General features: G+C 41.3%; 1 protein-coding gene across 1 annotated transcript; it reads right to left on the reverse strand.

The window, feature by feature from the left end:
* Window positions 1-3,027: 3,027 nt before the first annotated feature.
* LOC121519799 (NACHT, LRR and PYD domains-containing protein 12-like) lies at window positions 3,028-25,478 on the reverse strand. Its single transcript, XM_041802746.1, has 9 exons — window positions 25,325-25,478; window positions 17,253-17,363; window positions 12,650-12,725; window positions 12,315-12,528; window positions 10,284-12,087; window positions 10,034-10,201; window positions 6,346-6,513; window positions 5,858-5,904; window positions 3,028-4,555 (listed from the first exon to the last, which is right to left on the reverse strand). Exons 2-9 carry the CDS (start codon window positions 17,354-17,356, stop codon window positions 4,005-4,007), a joined length of 3,132 nt encoding a protein of 1,043 aa, XP_041658680.1. The 5' UTR covers window positions 17,357-17,363; window positions 25,325-25,478; the 3' UTR covers window positions 3,028-4,004.
* Window positions 25,479-26,670: the final 1,192 nt, after the last annotated feature.

Genomic DNA, 26,670 nt, shown 5'->3' on the forward strand with positions numbered 1-26,670 from the left:
CCAACAGACCTTTGTAAGCAGAAGTCTTTTTCATTCATTCCTTACACTTCAAAGTTTGTTTGAAGGACTGAAATGTGTTCATGAACCTACTTTAGTTTAGTCAACCTAGTTTGTTTAAATACATTTTCAGTCAATAATATCATTCATTTCATATTTTGGCATCTCAAACCCTAAAAATGTCAGGTGGTGTGACCATCTGAGTAAATGAACAGATTACTGACTCCATTAAAAATGACATTTGAATTGTGAGAAACTCAAATTAAAATATTCTGGCATTACTTTATGGCTGAAATCTTTGAAACAATTAAATGTAAATAAAAATCAATCAATATAAAGTTAGTAAGCTCAAAGAAAAACTCTTGTCTCAGAATTTGCAAGTTTTTAAATGTCAGGGTGGCACAACCGTAATCAGGGGACTTTTATTTTGAAATCAAGTGATAAAAACAGATTTTAGCCAAATTTATTTCCTTTTAACTCCAGCTGACACCCATGGCAGAGTGAAATGGTTTACAGAGCCTTTTAAAGGAAAGATAAATAATTTATTTTCAGTCATTTTCATTCAGTTTTAGCATGAATTTCTTGATTTTATTTTGAAAATATATGTGTAAAATATATGCATTAAACAAGAACAAAAGTAACAACATGTGTCATAGTATTTCCTGTTTGATTTGACATTAGTGTCAAAGGTCAGGTGTCAAACTCCAAATAAATGAAGCCTTATATGTCATTGACCCTCCTACAGTCATTAAAGTGGTGAGCATCTTTTCACTGAGCTGACTACAAGAATGACATCAAGTCTATTCTATCTCTACACACATTTTCTTTCAAAGACAAGATTTTGTCATCAGATGTGGAATTGCACCAACAAGACTCTTGGTAAAACTGCAACCAAAAACATTTTCCTTGTTTTGTGCAGAGTTGATTTTCTGCAACAAGCCGCCCATCTGTATCAGCCTCGGTGGTACCACAGGGCACAAAGCGGCCTCTTCCACCACAAGCTGAAACTTCAGCCAAGAAGCTCCAGACTGAAGAACAGCACACCTGTCCTGAGTCTTCTCTGGCCACAGTAACCAAAGAGGCTGTAAACTCTGCTCCCTCCAAAAGCACAAAGAGACCTTGAAGCTCTGAGCCTGAAGCTCAGAGCAAAAAGCTCCAACCTGACCTCATAAGTCAAACTCTCTTCATCTTATCATCACAGAAAGCCTACTCACTTATTTTTCTTTGATTTGAGCCATGAGATCCACTGCTGACACCAGAAAAACACAGACTTCTGTTGTATCTGAAACTCGAAATGTTGAATTAAAAAGGTTTTTATAGCTTTCAGGCACTGCTGGAATTATCTTTTTAACTTTTTAAATGTCAAAATCATTTATCATCAGTTTTTTCATATTTTATTCCTGGTGAAATGAGGTTGACAGTTTCTGGTTTAAAGGTGACCCTGTTAGGCCCTAGGGTTAGACCTGAATCCAGAATCCGGCCCCTGCTGTGATTGAGTCTGACACCCCTGCTCTACGTGGACTAATTTGACAAAGTGTCTTCTTTGGAGCCTTTCTAGTAGGACAGTTTGACAAACTGCCCCCTTTGGTGCCTCCAAGTGGGCAAAACTGGACAACACTTCTGCAGCGGTGCCCCACAAAGTCCTGCAGGTGTCCTATTTATGATTCTTGTCCTTGGCCCTCAAACATCCTGAGTCTGCTGCTGCTTTCAGGCATCAAACTTCAAAATGACTCCAAAGTCTTTTCTACACATGATTGTTGTTCAAATGTGTGTAAACTGTATTTATTCATTGGAAATGTCCATTTGGCGTCTGCTCCCTTCTATTATTTTGACATTGACATGTGATTTGATGAAGCTGTGAGTCTAACATCCATATTTGTCCTTTTGTCTCTCACAGAGGACGCTTCTGATGGAGCAGCTGACCTGCAGGAAAACCAACATCTTCACCCTCCTGCCTCTTCATCACCTACACTGTAAAACCAAACTAGTTGAAATGAGCTGACTGAGCAGCTGAAAATGACTTAGACTCACTTTTACTTGGACATTTATGTTGGCTTGACTTTTTCAAGTTCAACTACACTGTGGAAACTTTTCTACACTTGAAAATTCAATTGAAAGCCAACTCAAAACAACATGTTTAAGTAGTTTAGTGAAGCTACATGTAGCTCAGCCACTACAGTTTCCCTTATTTCTAGCACAGACTTGAATCTTCAACATTTCTGCCACTCAAGGTGTGCCAACTGAAGAGACTACAAGTGACACTAACCAGAGGGTGACCTCTGAACCAGGAAGTCCTCTTCCATCAGGATTCAGTAGACCATCCATCCACAGGCGGGAATTCTCTGACTCAGTCAGCAACTTCACTCATGGTGCAGAAGTGCCCAAAGGAATTCTGGGCTATTCTAGCCATGTTGTTGTTGTAACCTCCTAAGGCCCTGCATGCACATATGAGGACATTTCATTTTGGCTTTTCTACAACATAGCAATCATTTCTAAGCTTAGAATTTGTCAGATAATAAATCAAATGCATATTGAAGTTGAAATCATTTGCAGGATGATGGCAGAATTTCCTGTTTGGATATTTTTGGGAATTTGTTTGAAAATGTTCACCAAGGTTTTGGGGATATGTTGGCATATTTTTGAGTCTTTTTTGGAAGTTTGTGGAAATTTGCTTTATATTTTTTCTCTGGGTATTTATGAACATTTGTTTGGAAATTTTGAGGCCATTTCATGGAACTTTGTGACATTTTTATTTCTACATTTTTGGCTAATGGGGGAGGGTTCTTTGAATTTTTAAAGAATTTTTATGCAAGTTTCCAGGATTTGCTTGGATTTTTCTGTCACTCTTATGGAATTTTGGGGGACGTATTTGTACTTTTTTGGGAATTTGCTTGAAATTTACACAGAATTGATAATAAATTGAATTATGATCAAGTTTCACTGCAACATTTTGGGACTACTTGAAGAAAATTTTTGGTATTTTTTATAGAAAATTCTTTAAAATATATTTAAGATTTTTTGAACAGAAAATGTTTGTTATTTCTTTGAAATATTATGGAATATATGTGGAGTTTGGACGGGAACATTTCCAAGAAATTCCTGTCCAAAGACAAGGCTGATGTTTTAACTTATAAGGTTCTACTGATCCAAAATAAGTGGGAGAAACTAAAAATGCATTCTGTCCACAGCTCCTCATTGATGAATTGTATTGTAAAACTTTAAAATCAGGTTTGTCCTTGAACCTTTTCCAGTATTCATGTTTTTACCACAGGTAGAACGGGAACATCATCACAGCTTCATCATCACACACGCAGACTTCCAAAAATCAATCCTGAGAGAGCTGCTTCAAAGTTGCTTTTGTTTATGACCAAAATAAAAAGATCAATGAAAAACAAAAGTTCATTTGATAGGGTTTCTGAATACAAATCATTCACAGCTATCTAAGCCTGCGCTCAATGACAGTTTGCGCTGTGACCCATCTTCCTGGCTGTGCGTCAGCCGCTCATTCTAATAGGCCAGCGCCCTCACCACCTGCAGAGGGCGCCCACAAAATGAAAGAAAAGTCAACAATGTCAAATGAAAGCATGTCAATAAAAACTCAAATGTGGCTCCTACAACAATGTTGGCTCAATTGTACGCTGTATGAAACATTTTTGAAGCGTGTTATTGTTGACAGAGAAAGCCGCTGTGTGTGGCACTATTTTACAATGTGAGCTTCGGCTACAGGCTACGTGCTCTTCCACCTCAGAGTATCTGATCAGCTGTTTGTGTCTGTGGGCTTGGTTAGACCAAACAAGAAGTATGGAAGCTAAAACAAGACTAAAATGGATTTGATCATATCAAAATGACTGCTGAGCAGTTCAACAGTGACATATACACCAATGCAAGTTCAACTAGTGAAAAGAATACTGACAAGCTTTGAATCAAATCAATCAGGTTAATCAGAGCTGATCAATCATCTAGTGTGTAGTCTGACTAAGCTTTGGATTCAGACAGCAGAGTTTGAGCTACAGAGAACACAGAGACACTGAGGAACCTGGACCTGGACCTGGACCTAACCAAAACCCAAACCTAAACCCAGGATAGAGCGGTTCAGTGAATGTGGTGGTGAAGGTGTGGAGGTGGATCTGTCTGTCAGAGAAGACATCATAGAAGGACAGAGAGCCAGCAGGATGGTCCAGATACACCCCTGCTCTACCAGAGGATGAAAAGGAGGAGGAGATGATTGTTACTATGTTATTGTGAAGGGCACGGTAAACACCACCAGAGCAGATCAGACTCCAGGACTGATCATTCTGTCCAAACCCACATTCCTCCATGTCTCCTCTTTGTCTGATTCCTCTGTAACTCACTGATATACAAACCAGTCCTCTCCACTCGACCTCCCAGTAACAGCGACCAGTCAGACCAGTCCGACACAGCAGCTGATAACAGTCAAATCTGTCTGGATGATCAGGATATGGCTGATCCTCCTCCACATGTGTCACCATCCTGTTGTTGTCAGACAGTTTGAGTCTTCTGTTCACTGTGTTTGTGTCCACTTCCAGCTCACAGGCGTCTGATGGAGAGAAGGAGACACAACACAGCTGACGGTTATCATCTGATCATTCCTAAACAAGGTTACTGACAGAGTCAAACTAACATTTCATATTCAGCCCTGAATCCTGTTTATCAGCCCTGAAATTCTACTTCCTGTTTCTATTTGAATGTGAACAGACCACAGTGAGCTGCAGCTCCACAATCACAGACAGACACCAAACAGTTCAAAGTTCAGACATTTCTATGGCTTTGACTTTAGATTCATGTGTTTCATTTCACCTCCTGTGTCCAATTTTGGCAGCTATTTTTAATTTTAGTCTCAGTTTTAGTCTTTACATGAAATGTATTTTAGTTTGAGTCACATTTAGTCACATTTTAGACATCTCTATCCTTTTTAGTTTTAGTCTAGTTTTAGTCCATAAAAAGTCCTCACATTTAAGTCTTTACTTTTAGTCCAAGCTTTTTTGTCAGTTTTAGTCATCACAGATCTATTTTTGTTAGTCTTAGTCTAGTTTTCTCATGGAAAAAAAGGCTGTCCAACATTTTTAGTCAGAGTTTTAGTCAATGAAATGAACACTGTTGTTGACACAAATCAACAAGTTGCTCCTCCATTTCTGACGTCCATCTAACTTTATACTTCCTGTTTACTATTGTTGCCATGGCTGCGCTGTCGTTTTTACTTCCTCCTTCGGCTCGTGTCTGCTCGGCTGTCCTCGGTGTTCACCACACACAACAGGATTTATGATCCTAAATATTGAACATGGGACATCAGGACTGCAGAGGTCACATTAACTGAAAATTCTCTGTCACTGACAGAATTTTTTATAGGATGACAGAAAACTTTGAAGGCTGTCCGCCATTTTGACCGACTGGAATAATGAGGATGACCCTGCGTGCCAGCACACTCACACAGACAGACACACAGACCTTTTCTATTCTGCACACATGGTCCATGATGGAGGTTATTAAATCTATTCAAATATTCCTCTGGTAGCCTGTGGGCTCTATCACTGACTTGGACACCATTGATTGTAAAACAGTATGATGGAATTGTTAAGACCCTGTCTGTCAAAATGACACACAGCAAAAGTCTAATCCAGCCTCTGAGGGACTGAGCCGTAGTGTTTCCTCTCCTCAGAACTCTAAAACTGTTTCTGTTTGATGAATGTCAGTGATTGTGAACGTGGACGTTCATACTCTCAGACCCAAAGACTGAGATGGATTCAGACACAGCCTCAATCATTGTTGCTTCAGATCCTTACCTGATTCAGGAGTCAAATTCATCATTGTGTTCTCACTAATCAAAAACTCAGACACTCACACTTCTTTAGACCTGGTTTCAGTCTGTGCCGTCCACCATGGTCCAGCCTGGAGGAAGAAACAGAGCCAGTTTAGACATCAGGGATGGGTCAGGATAGATTCAAACACTTTCATTCTTCATCTGACTTCATTTTCCTTTAGTTTTTCTGCTTGTTATGCAGGACTATCACCAGATGGTGGCAGTAGCACATCTGAGAGCTGTTTGATAACCATCATAAAAATCACCAAAGAAGAAGAGGGCCACTTCATTTTCAGTCAGTGATTTTCCTCCAAATTCATATCCCTCTCTTATACAATAGGCCTGTACTCAAAAATCAATAATCAATATTCCCCTCTCTCTCTCTCTCTCTCTCTCTCTCTCCAGTTTCCTACTGTATCCATCCACTATCCTATCAAAATAAAGGCATAAAGCCCTTGTATAGCTGAAGTGCTGAGAGCCAACTTTAGTAGCTAGTAACAGTCCGTCTCTCTGTGTCTTTCTGTCTGTACCTCAGTGTCTCCAGTCTGCAGTGTGGATCCTTCTGTAGAGCAGACAGTAGTTTCTCTCCTCCTTCTCCTGGATGATTGTAGCTCAGGTCTAGCTTTGTCAGACAGGAGGAGCTCAGAGCTGAGGCCAGAGAAGAACAGCCTTCCTCTGTGACCAAACAGCCAGACAGACTACAGACACAGAGACAAACAGAGACTCATAAAAAAGGCTGGAACTGAGGCCTTACAGTCCCAGAATCCAGGCCTGCTCATGGTACTTTGAGTCTTCAACACCCCATCCTAAGATCAGATCAACTTTAGTGTTCCACAGAGTGAGACATTTGTCTTTGGCTCTTCACCCACACTGCAGCCAGAATGAAAAACACTTCAACATAAGACACTGAGTATCAATAAATAACCCCACCCTAAAATCAACAAATAAAAGAGGTGTATAAGAGGCAGGATCTTCTAAATGCTGATGAATGAAATGTGTCACAGCTATGATGGCATTATCTGTTCCTCTGTTGTTCCTGTATGCAAACTGAAAAGGATCTAAAAACCAGCTGACCTCCTCTTTCACCAGATTCATCACAATTTACTCAAAACACTTCATTACAACTGAAGTAAGAGCTGCTGGGCCAAAGTCATGATTCTCTTTACAGCTTGGTTTTTAGGAACAGGAATAATAACAGAGCGCTTCCACATAGAAGGAACAGAATGTGTGTCCAGAGATTTCTGCTAGATGGGGCACCAGGCCTCTGCAGATTCTTTACTGCAGGATTTACATAAACGGCCAGAGATGCCGTCTGGTCCTGGTGCCTTATCAGGACAGATGAGTGAAAAAAGTCTCTCCACAACATGCTGGTCAACAGTCACTAGAGTTCAGTGCAGCTAAAATGTCCAAAGCTTCTTTTTGTTCCTGTGAGAAGTCTCTAGTTTCAAACCTGCAGTAAAAATCATTTCACTCATTTGCCCTTTCTCCCTCATTGAACACATTAATACTGCTCTTAGCAGGGGACATGGTCCTCATCTTTTTCATTGAGTCCCACAGGTTTCTGGACTTCCTACACCTTTCTAGTTCTAGTTACAAATCATTGCTGAAATCTAGCAAGCCCCAGCACAAGTCTTTGTTGCAGTGGACTGAGAACAGTTTGGAGGTCCTAAGAGGATATTTTTCATTGATTGGAGCATTTTCCATAACCTGGAGCTGGATGAGGCTACTGACACTGTTACAGAGTACATTAAATTTATGTCAACAGCATTGTCCCCACAAAAGAGGTAATCCACTTCCCTAACAATAGGCCTGATATTACCAAGGAGGTTAAAGCTTGCATTAACAAGAAAAAACATGCTTTCAAAAACAATGACCGGGTGGGGGCGGCTGCTGCTCAAAAAAAAAAAACAGAAAAAAAAAGTGATGCGACACAAGTCCAGAGAGAAGCATCGGGCTGCCATTGAACAAAGCTGCAGCTCTATGGACAATAAAAAACTTTGGGACTCCATGAGAAAGATAATCAATATGAACCCTGTGAATAAACAGATGGGGCCTCATTTATAAAGCTTGCTTACACACAAAACAGGGCTTTAAAGTGGCACACGCCACTTTCCACTCAAAGGTTGTGATTTATAAAAATAAACTTGGCGGGATAGTGTGGTGACACTCGTGCGTAATGCTGCACAATGAATGCGCTGGCACTGCTGGAAGATCACGCAAATGGTAGGATCAGGATGGAGAGACTTTAAGGACCATGAAGATGTCCTGTCCCATGATGATGACTGGCTAATAAGCAGATTTAGATTCCCTAGAGCAGTGCTCTTGGATCCACTGGCTGAACTGGGCCCAGTGTTAGACAGAAACACCCGCCGGAACAGCGCCATCCCAGTGTATACAGGTGCTGAACACTCTGGGGTTTCTGTCAACCGGCTCCTTCCAGCAGGAATTAGCCGACAGGTATGTGTTTGATATGATTAACAATATATAATTTGACATTTTCTGTCTAAAGCCCCTTTTGGGTCTGATATAATACAGTTAAATTCTGTTCTTAGGTCTGGGATATTGCAGCCATCCCTCCGCACACAAATGCCAGCTGTTTTGGATGGCATTATAAACATGACCAGTCGATATATCAGGTTTTCTTACACTGTGGGTGAACAGGCCAACATTGAAGGCAATTTGCAGCAAAGTCCTGTTTCCCAAATCTAATCGGCATAATTGACTGCACTCACGTTGCTATAAGGGCTCTGAGTGAAAATGAATTTGTCTATGTGAACCAAAAAATGTGCATACAATCAATGTACAAATTATTTGTACCTCAAACATGGTTTTGACAAACTTAGTGGCACGGTGGCCTGGATCAACACATGACTCATTCATCCTGACGCACAGCAGCGTAGGGAACAGACTGCAGATCACTCTGTGGCACTCACACTATTTACGGGCTGCCACTCACTTGTTTTTCTTTTATTAGTGACGCCACTACTGTCACCACCAAATAAAATCATTTTTCTGACCTCCACCTCACCCACAAGCACCTCTATTTCGGTCTCTGTGAAATTCCTTTTCCTTGTCTTCTCTGCCATGACTGATCGTAAAATGCCGTCGATCAGCAGCTTATTTATATGCATAAACATTCATGAGGTACTTTGCATTGACCATTCATGGTAAAATGTGGGTGTGTAGAGGGCAGGATGTGAGATGAATCCAACTGCACAATCTTCCAGGTGGACTGTGATTTATAAAGGGAAAAGTGCTTGGAAGTGTGCGCACGCACAGTTTTATAAATCAGATTATACGTACACTTTTAGAATGGATCCTATGCAGTGTTTTATAAATGAGGCCCCAGGTCACTAAGAATGACTTGGACAGCGCAAATGAACTTAAGAACTTCTTTTTACGCTTCGATACACAGAACTCTTCATCAGTATTAGTGAAAGACTTAGACCTCCTCTATGATCCTTCACACTACGTGAAAACTGACCCTTTACAGGTTCAGTCTGTTTTTAAAAAAGTGTGCAGTAAGAAGTCTGTGGGGCAGATGGCTCGCCTGCTTGCTTGCTAAAATATTTTTCATCTGGATTAATTGAGGCTTGGTGTCCTATCTTTCAACTGTCCCCTGACAGCCACACTGTTCCTGCACATGGGATGAAGTCTACCATCATTCCCATTCCTAAAGGGTCATGTCCTACAGAGAATAAGGATTTTAGACCTGTTGCATTAACTTGTATTGTTGTGAAGTGTTTTGAGAGTCATTGTTGATATAATTAAACCTGTAATATCTCCTCTTCTTGACCCTCTACAGTTTGCATATAGGAAGGGTCGTAGCACTGAGGATGCAGTTCTCAGCGTGTCTCATCTTATCAGTAAACATCTTGATAACTCAAAGGCTTATGCCAGAGTTTTATTTGCAGACTTTAGTTCAGCTTTTGACACTGTAAGACCTCATCTGCTTGTTGAGAAGCTCCTCAACCTACAGGTTAACCCTGTAGTTATTAGATGGTTTTATTCTCTCTAGACCGAAAGGTCACAACAAGTTATTGTGAACGGTTCACTCTCTACTGTTAAAAATGTAGTACAGGGGTACCCCAAGGAGCTGTGAGCTCTCCTCTCTTATTTACACTTTATACTAACGACTGCAGAAGCAGTCATCAAAATAACTTTGTCATAAAGTTTTCTGATGACACAGTTATCTTAAGTCATTGTTGTTGCACTAACCTGAGAGAGTCCAGTCTGCAGTGTGGACTCTCCAGTCCAGAAGACAGCAGCGTCACTCCTGAATCCTGCAGGTCGTTGTTACTCAGGTCCAGATCTCTGAGACTGGAGGAGCTGAGGACTGAGGACAGAGCTCCACAGCTTCTCTCTGAGAGGTTACAGACACTCAGTCTAGAACAGAAACAGAGGTAGAAATAAGTTGATGTGTCTAAATATAGACTACTTTTATCAGTGCAGTTGTGAGTTCACCTACAGAGCTTTGTTGGAGGCTTTGACCACTGGCAGCAGCCTCAGAAGAGCCTCCTCTGAAGCAGAGTATTTCTTCAGGTCAAACACGTCCAGATCTTTTTCTGATGACAGTAAGATGAAGACCAGAGCTGACCACTGAGCAGGAGACAGTATTTTTCTGGAGAGACGTCCTGATCTCAGGTACTGTTGGATCTGCTCCACTAGAGAACGATCATTCAGTTCATTCAGACAGTGGAACAGATTGATGCTCTTCTCTGCAGACAGATCCTCATTGATCTTTGTCTGGATGTACTGGACTGTTTCCTGTCTGGTCTCTGAGTCACTTCCTGTTTGTGTCAGCAGACCTCGTAGGAGATTCTGATTGGTGGTCAGTGACAGACCCAGGAGGAAGCGGAGGAACAAGTCCAGGTGTCCATTTGGGCTCAGTAAGGCCTGGTCCACAGCACTCTGATGGAGATGTCTCAGTTTAGGCTTGGTTCTAAACATTTTAGAGATCCTGGATGCTGTTTGTTCTTCTTCCATCAGATTGACTCCAGAGTTGATGAAGGTCTGATGGACATGAAGAGCAGCCAGAAACTCCTGAACACTCAGATGGATGAAGCAGAACACCGTGTCCTGGTACAGTCCTCTCTCCTCTCTGAAGACCTGTGTGAACACTCCTGAGTACACCGAGGCTGCTCTCATATCGATGCCACACTCTGTCAGGTCTGGTTCATAGAAGATCAGGTTCCCTTTCTGCAGCTGCTCAAAAGCCAGTTTTCCCAGAGACTCCATCATCTTCCTGCTGTCTGGACTCCAATGTGGATCTGTCTCAGCTCCTCCATCATACTTGATGCTCTTCACTTTGATCTGAACCACCAGGAAGTAGATGAACATCTCAGTCAGGGTCTTGGGCAGTCGTCCTCCCTCTCTGGTCTTCAGCAGATCCTCCAGAACTGTAGCAGTGATCCAGCAGAAGACCGGGATGTGGCACATGATGTGGAGGCTTCGGGATGTCTTGATGTGGGAAAGGATCCTGGTTGCCTTCTTCTTTCTTCTGAACCTCTTCCTGAAGTACTCCTCCTTCTGAGGGTCAGTGAACCCTCTGACCTCTGTCACCATGTCAACACACCCAGGAGGGATCTGATTGGCTGCTGCAGGTCGTGTGGTTATCCAGAGGCGAGCAGATGGAAGCAGGTTCCCCCTGATGAGGTTTGTCAGCAGCACATCCACTGAGGTGGACTTTGTGACATCAGTTAGGATTTGAGTTTTGTTGAAGTCCAGAGGAAGTCGACACTCGTCCAGACCGTCAAAGATGAACACCACCTGGAAGTCTTCAAACCTGCAGAGTCCTGCTTCTTTGGTTTCAGTAAAGAAGTGATGAAGGAGCTCCACCAAGCTGAACTTTTTCTCTTTCAGCACATTCAGCTCTCTGAAAGTCAATGGAAATGTGAACTGGATGTCCTGGTTGGCTTTGCCTTCAGCCCAGTCCAGACTGAACTTCTGGGTTAAGACTGTTTTCCCAATGCCAGCCACGCCCTTCGTCATCACTCTTCTGATTGGTTCATCTCTTCCAGGTGGAGCTTTAAAGATGTCTTCTTGTCTGATGCTTGTTTCTGCTCTGTGTGCTTTCCTGGATGTTGTTTCCATCTGTCTGACCTCGTGTTCATGGTTGACCTCTCCAGTCCCTCCCTCGGTGATGTAGAGCTCTGTGTAGATCTGATTCAGAAGGGTTGGGTTTCCTGCTTTAGCAATCCCCTCAAACACACACTGGAACTTCTCCTTCAGGTTAGACTTGAGTTTATGTTGGCAAACTGAAGCAGGAGTTCCTGAAAGAACAAGCAACAAATGATGTGAATGAGCTGATCCTGCAAAAAGCTGTAATCTAAAAGAGAGGCTGTGCAGTTCTTCTTCCTCCATCAGTTTCATCCAAAAATCTCATCAGATGTTCAGTGGGTATGTGCAGAATATTAAAGCAGAGTGTGGAAATGTAAACCTCCTCTTCATCTCTCCATCATCTTAAATCTACGTTTCCTTTTTACTTTGAAAAACTTACTGTTCCTCAGACAGTCAGCCAGCCACTGCTTCATTCTCCTCAGGAAGTTCTCTGTGATCTTCACAAAAGCCTCTCTGCTGCTCCTCTGCTCTTCATCTTCACCAACCAACACCTCCTCATCCTCACTGTGACGTTCTGGGTTCTCCTGACTCAGAGCCTTCTGAAATCTCTTCAGTTCCTTCTTCACAAAGGTGATAATGTTCTCCTCCAGCAGCTGGAACACAAAGACAATCTGAATGTTTAGAGGACAGCCTGTGTTTGATCAGACAGACTGAAAAACACTTTACCATGATATCTAGATAGATGTGCTCCACTGGAAATGATGATGTACACACCATAAATATGGAGTCCAGCTCTGTTTGATGCTGCTTGGACTGATCATTGAAGAACTCTGATGTTTCCAGCTGACCTCTGGAGAAAAAATATCAGCTTTAAGGACATTTAATGACAGAGTTTGAGAGCTCAACAAAATGGCACAGGGTAAATGTAGGAGCTTTAAATGATAATCACACATTTACTCTGGTATGGACGTAGGCTTATTGAAAGAGATCAGATCCTCAATAACTGACCCCCTAACACCTCTTACTCAAACCCCATTGGCTCAAAGGAGGTCTCCAGATTCTTGGCAGTCTGCTGTGGTGGCCCCTCTACTCAAAGATGGAGACCCTCCTCTAGTTGTCAACCTCAGGCTACTTTACAGAACTACAACTACCCCCTGGAAGAACTTGGAGGTGCTGACCCTCATCCTGTCCGTTTCACACTTGGCTTTGAACCGGTCTAACAGAGGACCCTGGCTGAGGACACCAACAAAACCACATCATCTGTGAAAAGTAGATTCTGAGTCCCTCAAACCAGAATGTGTCTGACTTGAGAAAAAGGGATCCATCATCCTGATCTGTAGGGATGAGAATGAAATATGGTACCAACCTGGCACCACTTCCAAAAGGTCTGGAACCTTACAGGACAAATCAGAACACAGATTTTGGTGCTTCATTTTGGTTCCTGCCACCTCAATGCAACCCCCTTCCAAATGAAAGGCACTAAAATACCTTATGGAATTAACATACAGGGTTTTTCCTGGTTCAGACTGAGGCAGAGGTGGTACCATTCTGATCATGGACACTCTGACCTTTCTAGAAGGTTCTGGGGGCGTGCTCCCCAGGGAGAAAAAGTTGTACATTTTAAAGTCAATAACATCAATCTAGTGCACTTTGAGAGCAACATTAAGAGGCTAAATCTATAAAAAATGTTTCTCTCTATAAATTATTTTTTGCTCTTGTAGGACTTAAACCAGAGACACATAGATTCCAATTTTATTGGCCAATCCTAGTTTCCAACTGTTTCCTGGTCTGACCTCCTGATTTAGATTTTGGATGATAGCAGTTTTTGTCCTTAAAAACTGTTAGTAACATCAAAAAGGTTTTTACCCTATTTTCCTAATGGATGTTTCATTTTATGTTTATAATAAAACACTGACTGCAAACTTTCCATTTAAAAAAAATGGTCCTGTTGGTCATGTGACCTAGCATTGGTCTGATGACAAAGTGGGAGAGGTGTGTTCATGCCAGGCACACAGATATGAGTTTAACTTGTAGCCACAAAAATCTCACTCTAATTTGATCTGAGATTTTACATTCATGCCCAGTCCTTTTATTTTATATTTCTGGAACATTTTAAAGGAACAGTGTGTACAATTTGGCATTTTAGCGACATCTAGTGTTCAGATTTTAGAATGAGCCGATCTGTTACCAAAACGTCACATCACTAAGCGACGAGAGCCTGTGAAGACCAAAAAGGATCATGAGCCGGCCATCATTTACAGCAGTGACGAGGTGAGGGTTTATTCTTTCATTTATGTAAACATTATTTTCATAGATCATAGGTCAGGCTTCTTCTCCACCTGCCTTCCAGGTAGCTTTCAGGACCGGCGGGCAGGTTCGTATGTAAAAATCGCGTTTCGGTCTTTCTGTCCCCAAGACATTGCCGTAGACAACATGGCGGTTCGTTATGTCAGCCTCTGTGAGGGCGACCCGTGGTAATGTAAATTTAAAAAGCTTTTTTCTAAGTTTGTAAAAAGAAAACGAAAGTTTAAAGGGGATGATTGTGCACTTATTTTAACATACTTCACATAAATATATAAACATTATATCCCATTTACACCGTTTCTGTTCAGCGAAATGCTGCCAACTTCTACACACTGTTCCTTTAAATTTGAGCTGAATTTTATTTCCTCTCGTTATGTGTAATCCTCCGTGTCTGGAGAGTGAGCGGCCACGCTCCACAGCTGATACGACGGTGAGAAAGTGACCTGCAGCAGCTAAGACAGGCTCTTGGCATACTCAGTACAGGTGGTCGTCATGTTTCAGAGGAGCGTTGCTTCAATTCAAGTTATTTTTTAAATAAAGGCATGTATGCTGCAGCTAGACCATGTTAAAAATGAGTATCTGCTAGCTTGCTACTCCGTTCTCCTCGACCTCTCCTATACGCACGGTTGATCACAGTGAGTGAACTCTGGGTGAGAGGACAGAGCGCTTGGTCTATGTGCTAACTTCTGTTAATGTTTACAACCATGCATGTTCCCTTTACTATTATTGTAGCTGCTGATGTGTGGCTAACACGCTAATATGCGTCTGAATTTAGCGTACAGGTGTGATATTTGATGGACAGACAGACAGCAGTGTGTGACGTCACAGAGAGATGAGGGAGAGGGACAGGAGCATGGAGGAGTAGATCAATACATCCAACACTGCATTAACTTTATGTGTATTGTTAGGGTAAAGGCACCATCTGGTGATAGATTTGTTTGTTTTATTAACCATTTAACTCCAGTGTTGCTGATGTTATCATGACACTGTTAGAGAGAAAAGAGTGATCTGTTTATTTACATTAGCTCTATAACATCAGACCCCAGTGTGATAGTACAGTATGGACCAAACTCTAACAGTGTTTCATGAATTTATAATCATGTTACAAAGAGTTTTCTATTACGCTGAGTATCAGAAAATATGTTAGGGATGTCCAAACTATGGCCCGTGGGCCCTCTGTGGTCCTTGGTCCTTTTGAATTGACCTGCAAGAAATCCATTAAAAAGGCCAACATAAGAACATAGATAGTGTACTTTACTCTGTTTCTTAGTTTGACTAGGATTAACAATATCAGCGTTTATAAAATATATGGTGATATTTACAAATTAAATTTAGCCAATATCAGTACCATATAAATATATAAATGCATAAATATATAAATGTATAGACCTAACACTTCAGTCCTTGAAACACAGTTTACAGATGAACACAGAAACAAACTTCAGTCTCTAGAACACATTCAAGTTTAAGTAAATAGGATGAAGACAGAAAAAGACTTCAGCTGTCTGTTGGTCCTGCCTAAAGTTAAAAAAACTGATGAATACAAACAAAAGGATTACAGCAGCAAACAGCAGCATGAATGGAGCTCATCTGCTCCTCTGTCTCCAGGTCTGATTTTTAAACAATATGGCTGTAGTTATCACAGAGCACCAACACTTCTATGAAGTCAGTCAGCTTCCAGCAGTTTGCTCTTGATTTGTGTCTGAATGTGGAGATGAACCGTCAGCGCCTCTCTTCTCTGCTGCACCCTAAAATTCTTAACACTGATTGGCTGTTAGCTTTGGTAGGCATCAATGGAGGGCTGTAATTTAGGCTGTTTTGTTTTGTTTTTAAAGTACGTTCTCTTACTAAGCATAGATTTTGATTACTGGTTGGTTTCAGAGCTGTAACAAACATTTTACATATTACTGTGCTACAGGTTTGTTGTTCTGTGCTACAAGATTGTCAGCCTCTGTAGTGACAGTGCTATGGGCAAAAACTCATTTTCAGTTAATGTACAGCCCTGTGTTAAACCAGTTCTGACAGTCCCAAAGCTGTTAAATGATCCAGGTCCTCATGCAGGACCTCTGCTCACTTCAGTTGTGATTACATTTTTCTGGTGGCTAAACTAAACTGTGTCCAGTGATTTTTGTCTCTCTGTACCAGAACTGTGCAGGTTGTTGATAAAGAGGAAAACTGTCATATTTTGTGTGCCTGGAACGTTTTTACAGAATTATCTAAAGATGTTTTGTGTATCATTGATGGTAAAATTCATTTTTAATTTTCTGCTTACAGGTACAGTGTGTAATATTTCACCAAGTAACATTTCGCAAAGCAAACGTGATAAAACAGGAATAAAATATTCATATTTAGCCCCATCTAATGTTTAATCATAAGAATATATACAATTATTTTAGTTTTTATAAACTTAGATTCTTTATGTGTCTACAGTACACAGACAGGAGCAAGTAACAGATAAGCATGTTATTTAGCACCACTGGTTTCCATGGTTACCATAAGAGAAATGAGCATTGCAATCTAGAATCTGTTGTTGCCAATGACCCCAATTTTACAGACTGCACCTTTAAGCACATTTCAGAGCATGCACTTTTTACTTTTACTAGAATAAAGGAGTTGAATCAGTACGTGTACTTTTACCAGTCTTTTTCACACAAGTATCTGGACTTCTACTGAAGGACAGAATGTGAGGACTAAATAAATAACTGACGTACTGATAAACTTTACCGTGTCTGATGAAAGAGTCTGAGACTAAATGTACGTTTTAACACTGCTCATTCATTGCTGCTCCACTACATTATGTCATTAAACTGTAATTGTCATTCAAACATTTCAACAACTCTGGGTCAAAAACTGCTTACCTTCAGGTGGAACACCTGTCCAGACAAAGATCTGTTCCTGTTTATAGAAACTAGCCCTCATTGGCTCATAACACTGTCTTATATAAGACCAAGTTAAAATCATTCATTTTTCAAGGAACAAAAGAATTATTTGGGATCCACTGGTTTTCATAAGACCCTCTAAGTTCACTGATAACATGTCAACATAACTGTCAGTTTATTTCATCATTTCTTACCTTCCATCTGCAGATTGTTTGAAGTTAATCCAGCGATCAGCAGACCGGTCACTCTTCATGGACACACAGCTGGGTTCAGGAGAGTCTGGACTCTGCTCCTCCATCCTGATACTGAAAAACAACAAGAAATGTTTAATTATATATATGTGTATATAGAGATGATGTGTTTATGGATCAGTGACATGTAACTCTTTATTCATTGAAGTTGCACCATCTGACATATGCAACTAATTTCAAAATGAATAGTTTAGTACTCAGATATTCTGAATGTTATCTTTTTATTTAACAAATATTTTTAAAATAACATGAAGAATTTTGATGGTAAACTAAAATGTTGCTGTTTTACCTAGGTTGTACCACCTGACAGTGAAAGTGTACCTGCCCACCTGTGACTGAAAAATATTTTTATCTTTACTTAAAAAAGATCTACAAACCATTTACCTCTGCCATGATTCATGTCAGTAATCTGTTTATTTATTCAGACAGGCTCCACCTGACATTTTTGGGTTTCAGATGCTAAAACATGGAAAATATTCTATAACTGAAATCTACTGAAAATGTTAGATTTATTTTATTAAAGAGTTAGTGCTAAATACTAGAGTTGAGGACATGACCTTGATAGGCAGGAATTTATGAAAAAATAAGTTTAAAGTTCACTTTAAGTACTTTTGTTGTGGTGTTATTAGTGCTTTCCTTTCATTTTATAGAACTTTTGATACATTTTTAGTTGTGTCTAGGGATGTCACGATTACCCGTTGCCATAATTAATTGCGGTATTAAACTTTACGATTAGTTAATCATAACATTTCCTAAACACCGTCAATTTCCAGAAAATATTATGCCGTGAACCATATTGGTACGTCAACGCAACTCACCTGGAACGAAAACAAAGTTACACAACAACCGCGTCACCGACTCGTGTTGCTTCATGCAGTTGCAGGCGGAGGCGCACACGCAGTTAGTTCCACAATATACGCCCACGTTAAACTCCTAAACAACAAAAATTAGTTTCACATTAGCACCGTTAGCCTGTTAGCACATTGGCTGCTATCATAATTTAGCAGCTTACAACAGCCAAATACCATCCTCCAGCAACAATAGCGTAGCATCCAAACATAGAACTCCCCAGTGCTCTGTTAACTGGACACCGTGTTAAAACTCTACATTCCAAATGAAAAATCAGTCTTACCCTCAGTTTCCTAATACCAGTCCTCATGATGAACTGTAACCTCGGCTAAAGCAGTAAATCCAACCATCATGTTTTATTTGGACTTGTCCCGAAAAGACAAAGGCTCCACAGCAGATAGTCCGCTCCAGTCCTCCTCTCATTGATGGCTTATCTAAGACTGCGTCTGCTTATTAGCCAGAACATCCCGAGCCTTAACAACCAGCTACATTGAAGAGAGGCTTTGTTATCAGCTCCAAGCGGCCCGGGCCTTTCTGCTCGATGCGATCCTGTGTTGACTACAATCCAACTTTATCTGAGGATTGGTCATAGGTAGGTTTATTGATGTCCACCACAACTCTGCTCGGCGAAGGCCTCTCTCTCTCTCTGCTGCATCAGTGTTTATGACTATCAGCTGTACAGTTCCCTTTGTTCCAGCCTCTTCATAACTCACAGAGATGACATACTCAAAATCCCTCCATACCGCTGATGATATTAATCCTTTTGTTAACCAGGAAAAACTCACTTAGATTAAAATTCTGCTTTCCGAGAATGTTCTGGTCAAATTTTCCCTGCATAGTCTCCAACAGCACTGAGCATGCTCAGAAATAAGATTGGTTTGGCGTCATTCCCGTCATCTTGCATACATAATTAGCCATGTGCTTAGTGTCTGAGGAGATAAACAACCCCAGCACCGCGGGACAGGGGGTGGAGTCAGACTAGGCTACTTTGAGTTGATATTAAAGGATTCTCACAACAGATCTTCTAGGTTACACAGAATATAATATTTATTCAGTATTTATTAATCTGGTCATTGGCATGTTTTCTGCCTTACATTTTGGCCGGTTATATTTCTATCTGCCAGACATCCGCTCTCAAAGCCAGCCTGCAGTTTGCACCTGTTGCCTTTCGACCCTTGTTTTGCTTCAAAAGGAAACACATAGCTAGCTTGTATTTAATTTCAGTTATTATTTATCTATTTCACTGTGTTTACAGTATTGTTTTTATGTTAAAGGGGCAGCTGGAAGCCAAAAGCTAGCTAGAAGTCTTTTCCTTGTATTTTCTCTTCACAGCTTCAAAAGACATGCTTAAAATATTTTTGTAATGTAGTTAACAGAAAGAACCCAACCAAGTCCAGAGAGAGGTCCTGTAGCCTTTATTCATGTTTTCTCTGAGAGAAGTACGTAGTTAATATGTAGCATTTATTGATTGTTTACACAGCAGATGTGATTTTTGTTTCATTCCAAATAGGATTATTATCATTTTTCTTGTACTTTTGGTTACTTTTACATTGTTGATATCTTATTTTGTTATGAGAGCATCCAAAGATGGAAATAAATTAAAATTCAAGACCTATAAGGAGAGTTCATGTGAATCTACTTATTCATGGTAGTGTGAAATTAATGCAAAAATAATCATCATAATCATAAAATCACAATTATTTCTCTAACAATAATCACACCTAAAAAATCTGTAATCATGACATCCCTAGTCTCTTTACCTTAATGACAAAGTGAAACATAAAATTAAACTACAATATAAGAAATAAAGAATTAGCAGCCAGAATTTCCTGGGAGATGATCCATAAACCTCAATTATGGCAAAATCTAATATATTTAACTTCCTTTCCTTCCAACTTTAATAAATATAAACTGCCATCTGAGCTATTTTAGATATTTTGTCTAGATAACCATTTAATACCTATTTTTAACATACAAGTAGTCCATTTAAGGGACCCACTGTATTTTATCATTTGTCTGGTGATATTTCTCTTGAGAAAAGCAAAAAGGATTGATTTAAGAAATGCAGTGAAATACAGTAAAAATGAGAGGAAACGTGAATATTTATTTCGCAAGTCGATTTACAGTGTGGCCCCTAAAATTTTAAGTTAGGGGCCACTGTACTCCTAGTAAATAAAGTTAGTCTGGAGCCCTGTGGACCCTGATAAACCCAGAGAATGGACCCTGATAAACCCAGAGAATGGACCCTGATAAACTCAGAGAATGGACCCTGATAAACCCAGAGAATGGACCCTGATAAACCCAGAGAATGGACCCTGATAAACCCAGAGAATGGACCCTGATAAACCCAGAGAATGGACCCTGATAAACTCAGAGAATGGACCCTGATAAACCCAGAGAATGGACCCTGATAAACCCAGAGAATGGACCCTGATAAACCCAGAGAATGGACCCTGATAAACCCAGAGAATGGACCCTGATAAACCCAGAGAATGGACCCTGATAAACCCAGAGAATGGACCCTGATAAACTCAGAGAATGGACCCTGATAAACCCAGAGAATGGACCCTGATAAACCCAGAGAATGGACCCCTGATAAACCCAGAGAATGGACCCTGATAAACCCAGAGAATGGACCCTGATAAACTCAGAGAATGGACCCTGATAAACCCAGAGAATGGACCCTGATAAACTCAGAGAATGGACCCTGATAAACCCAGAGAATGGACCCTGATAAACCCAGAGAATGGACCCTGATAAACCCAGAGAATGGACCCTGATAAACTCAGAGAATGGACCCTGATAAACTCAGAGAATGGACCCTGATAAACCCATAGAATGGACCCTGACAAACCCAGAGAATGGACCCTTATAAACCCAGAGAATGGACCCTGATAAACCCAGAGAATGGACCCTGATAAACTCAGAGAATGGACCCTGATAAACTCAGAGAATGGACCCTGATAAACCCAGAGAATGGACCCTGATAAACTCAGAGAATGGACCCTGATAAACTCAGAGAATGGACCCTGATAAACTCAGAGAATGGACCCTGATAAACCCAGAGAATGGACCCTGACAAACCCAGAGAATGGACCCTTATAAACCCAGAGAATGGACCCTGATAAACTCAGAGAATGGACCCTGATAAACCCAGAGAATGGACCCTGACAAACCCAGAGAATGGACCCTGATAAACTCAGAGAATGGACCCTGATAAACCCAGAGAATGGACCCTGATAAACCCAGAGAATGGACCCTGATAAACTCAGAGAATGGACCCTGATAAACCCAGAGAATGGACCCTGATAAACCCAGAGAATGGACCCTGATAAACCCAGAGAATGGACCCTGATAAACTCAGAGAATGGACCCTGATAAACCCAGAGAATGGACCCTGATAAACTCAGAGAATGGACCCTGATAAACCCAGAGAATGGACCCTGATAAACCCAGAGAATGGACCCTGATAAACCCAGAGAATGGACCCTGATAAACTCAGAGAATGGACCCTGATAAACCCAGAGAATGGACCCTGATAAACCCAGAGAATGGACCCTGATAAACCCAGAGAATGGACCCTGATAAACCCAGAGAATGGACCCTGATAAACCCAGAGAATGGACCCTGATAAACTCAGAGAATGGACCCTGATAAACCCAGAGAATGGACCCTGATAAACCCAGAGAATGGACCCTGATAAACCCAGAGAATGGACCCTGATAAACCCAGAGAATGGACCCTGATAAACCCAGAGAATGGACCCTGATAAACTCAGAGAATGGACCCTGATAAACCCAGAGAATGGACCCTGATAAACCCAGAGAATGGACCCTGGTAAACCCAGAGAATGGACCCTGATAAACCCAGAGAATGGACCCTGATAAACCAGAGAATGGACCCTGATAAACCCAGAGAATGGACCCTGACAAACCCAGAGAATGGACCCTGATAAACTCAGAGAATGGACCCTGATAAACCCAGAGAATGGACCCTGATAAACCCAGAGAATGGACCCTGATAAACCCAGAGAATGGACCCTGATAAACTCAGAGAATGGACCCTGATAAACCCAGAGAATGGACCCTGATAAACCCAGAGAATGGACCCTGATAAACCCAGAGAATGGACCCTGATAAACCCAGAGAATGGACCCTGATAAACTCAGAGAATGGACCCTGATAAACCCAGAGAATGGACCCTGATAAACCCAGAGAATGGACCCTGGTAAACCCAGAGAATGGACCCTGATAAACCCAGAGAATGGACCCTGATAAACCCAGAGAATGGACCCTGATAAACTCAGAGAATGGACCCTGATAAACCCAGAGAATGGACCCTGATAAACCCAGAGAATGGACCCTGATAAACCCAGAGAATGGACCCTGATAAACCCAGAGAATGGACCCTGATAAACCCAGAGAATGACCCCTGATAAACCCAGAGAATGGACCCTGATAAACCCAGAGAATGGACCCTGATAAACCCAGAGAATGGACCCTGATAAACCCAGAGAATGGACCCTGATAAACCCAGAGAATGGACCCTGATAAACTCAGAGAATGGACCCTGATAAACCCAGAGAATGGACCCTGATAAACCCAGAGAATGGACCCTGGTAAACCCAGAGAATGGACCCTGATAAACTCAGAGAATGGACCCTGATAAACCAGAGAATGGACCCTGATAAACCCAGAGAATGGACCCTGATAAACCCCACTAAGGGACCCTTTTAAACCAGAGAATGGACCCGGATAAACCCAGAGAATGGACCCTGATAAACCCAGAGAATGGACCCTGATAAACCCAGAGAATGGACCCTGATAAACTCAGAGAATGGACCCTGATAAACCCAGAGAATGGACCCTGATAAACCCAGAGAATGGACCCTGATAAACCCAGAGAATGGACCCTGATAAACCCAGAGAATGGACCCTGATAAACTCAGAGAATGGACCCTGATAAACCCAGAGAATGGACCCTGATAAACCCAGAGAATGGACCCTGGTAAACCCAGAGAATGGACCCTGATAAACCCAGAGAATGGACCCTGATAAACCCAGAGAATGGACCCTGATAAACCCAGAGAATGGACCCTGATAAACCCAGAGAATGGACCCTGATAAACCCAGAGAATGGACCCTGATAAACTCAGAGAATGGACCCTGATAAACCCAGAGAATGGACCCTGATAAACCCAGAGAATGGACCCTGGTAAACCCAGAGAATGGACCCTGATAAACCCAGAGAATGGACCCTGATAAACTCAGAGAATGGACCCTCCTCAACTGTGATTTATTGATATCAGTTCATGTGTGTTGGATCAGTAGCATTGGTGCTAGCATCCCAGCTAACAGTTTCCTCATGTTGGAGCTGAATCACTGACGCAGTTTTTCCTGGTATTGACAGGTTTGCCAACTTTGGGTTCCTGGCTGGAGTGAGATTTTGTTCATTATACATACGCGCACTCAGTGATGGCGACATATTTGGACTCATCAATAATACTGGACAATACTAATAAGGTAATAATACAAACTCAGAAATATTTTTTCATAACTGATGAAACCAACTATCCTCAGAGGAAAATGAGGTCAGTAAAACACTGACACTAGAGAGGTGGCAGGGTCTGCTACATATGCACCAAGTATAAAATGGTGCTTTTCTTCTGTTTTCATTTAGTTTATTCCTCATGAAACTGAAGACATTTTGCTGACATGTGTAAATCAACCAATTAAGATTTTTCTTGTTTGATTAGAAATGTCTTCCCCAAAACTACATAGTCTTCCTTTAAAGGGCTGTTTCACAGTTCCACCCTGTAACTGTAACAGTTAGACCAGTGGTACTCAACCTTATCCTACCAAAGAGCCACATTGTCTAAAAAATACTTTAGAGAGAGCCACAATACAAAGCAGGAATGTAAGGTAGATAATAGATCAGTTAATCTGTAGTTGAGATGAAATAAAACAGTGGATTGGTGGATAATTATGAGGTTAATGGGATACAAATGTCTGTATAGAGTCAGAAGAACCAATCTGTCACTGATAATGAGCATATATTGATTTTATCACTGACATCAGACTAAAACCTTGTATCTCAATTTTTCATGATTAAATTTGTTTCTATAAATCATATTTATATCATTTTTATAAACCTTTCATTCCCTGAAAAGATTTTTTAAAGATATTAGAATGTGCTGAGTTTAAGCTCTGAGATGCAAAGAAAATGATGAATTATAGTTGGCTATTTTTGGGTATTTATATCTCACATTGGGGCATTTACTGGAGTTCTGTGGCTTTATGAACATAAAAGATGCTTTCTCATTTTTCTCCACTCATTATTAGTTCTGTAGTTAAAGGGGGAGGGGTCTTTGGTTAAAGGGGGAGGGGCCTCATCTTAGTCTTTGCCCTGGGCCTCCAAATGACTAAAACCAGCCCTGCCTCACACCTGCAGCTCTCCAGACACATCCTTTCACCCTGCCTCATTTTGGAGCTTTGGTTTTATATTTCTGCTCTTTTGACAACATTTCTGATCAGTGGTGCATGAAAGATCAAATAAAACGCCCACGTTTGAACAACTTTCACTAGATATGACGTCATCTCCACGTGTGATACGTGTGTTATGCTCGTTGATGACGCGCATCGGTATAATAGTCAAAAGATCTGGGTGTGAGAGAGCATCGACAGGAAGTGGCTGGAGAAAAGAGATGCAGCACCGGCGGACTTCCTCTGCTCTCTCCTCTGACACATGCTCTTCCGTCGAGCGCATCCGACGGTAATAAAATACGTATTTAAAATAATAAACCCTTAAATTTGAAAGTTAAAGCCTGTGACCTAACATGAGTAATTTGATAGCGCCAAAGCATTCATTTGATTCTAGCGGGAGAAAAGTTTGAGTGGCGTGTGAGCGTGAGACAGGAGGTGAAAGCGTGTGTCACAGGCCAGCAGCGTGAGAGTTGGCAACCCTGGTATTGATGGTCTGATGAAAGAAGGTTAGTTTTAGTGTTGAGTCAGTGTGAATGGAGCCTAGCTCTCTCTCTGGATCTCTTAGGGGCTCAAACGCGCCCAGGCACGGTCCAGATGGCCTGGTGAGAGTGAGAGCTCCCCAAATCCTCTGTGTCAGCTTGGACTAACCTTTAGGAAAACTAAAGTCAGACTCTAAATCCATACCTGGTCTTCCTCTGTCCCCCAGAGCCCCGTCAGACCGAGCTACCGTCCCACACACATGAAGAAGTGCTGTTGTTGATTAGTCTGGTTTCTGTTAGACCTGGACTTTTCTGAGTAGACCTGATGCCTGCTCCCTCACTGTGAGACGTTTCTGCTTGAAAACGAAAGTAAACTTCTGAGTCGGGGAGGACTGCGCTCATCTGATGCTGCTTTCACGGGTAGTCAGAAATTAGAGATTCACTCCCGGAAATGTCCGATGTGCCCCAAGTTTTCTTTGGATTCAAAGCTGTCAGCTGGGGAGGTAAGGGTTTTTTTTATTTCCTCCTCTGTAGATCTATCCATGAGCATCCTGGACTCAGGACCAGGATCCAGTCATGAGGCTACAGTTTCTACAAAGTTTCCTCTATGGACTGTGATCCTGTGTCACAATTTCTTTTTGTATTGTAAATAATTTTATGTAATTATATGAATTTTTAAAATGTGAAAACTCTCTCTCTCTCTCTCTCTCTCTCTCTCTCTCTCTCTCTCTCTCTCTCTCTCAGGATCATTAATCATCCTTTATTCCATCTGTTAAATAATGATTGATCACAGAGAGTCTGGCTCACACCTTTGATTTGAATCCCAGTGAATGTGAGACTCTGGACCAGTAAACTAGACTCTGGACCAGTAAACTAGACTCTGGACCAGTAAACTAGTCCACTAGTACTACTCAGTAATAACTCCAGAGATCCAGTCTAGTCGTTGACTTTCTTACATGTTTGATCCAGAAGGATCTGGACTAAAGTCCAGGATCTGTGTTGATTTTGATTCTAAATCAGGCCATGAGTGGAACACTGATGTAAAATCAGAGTTCTAGTGTTCCCAGAACCCTGAATGGGAGGATTTAAGAAGCTGACTTTAAATGAATCAGCATATATCTGACTATTTAGGCTACCACTAAATCTGACTGACTTTAAATATCAGGAGTCAACACTTCAACAGCAGGCACAAACAGCTGCTGTACTTTCACCATGTCACCACCAGGTGTCACTGTTGGTCTGCAGCACTAAAGCTTCACTTATTTCTCACAATGATCAATAAATAAAGAGTGTGTTTGACTTTATCAGCCCGTCAGTGGGTTAAAGAGTTGCTGTTAGTCATGGCTAACAGTGAGCAGTCATCTGGGTGTGTTTGAACATCCCTGGATGGTCGGAGTAACCATGACTTTAGAGTTTAACCATGACTAAAGTTTAACTGAGTTACATGGACCTGTGACCTTAAAGCAGGGGCTGCAGATAAAAACATGAGCGCTATTATTTTATATCCTCCTCTCAGAGTGAGTTATGATCACTGTAGGTCTGCAAACACAT

Source organism: Cheilinus undulatus, linkage group 13 (assembly GCF_018320785.1).
Source record: "Cheilinus undulatus linkage group 13, ASM1832078v1, whole genome shotgun sequence".
Taxonomy (NCBI): Eukaryota; Metazoa; Chordata; class Actinopteri; order Labriformes; family Labridae; genus Cheilinus; species Cheilinus undulatus.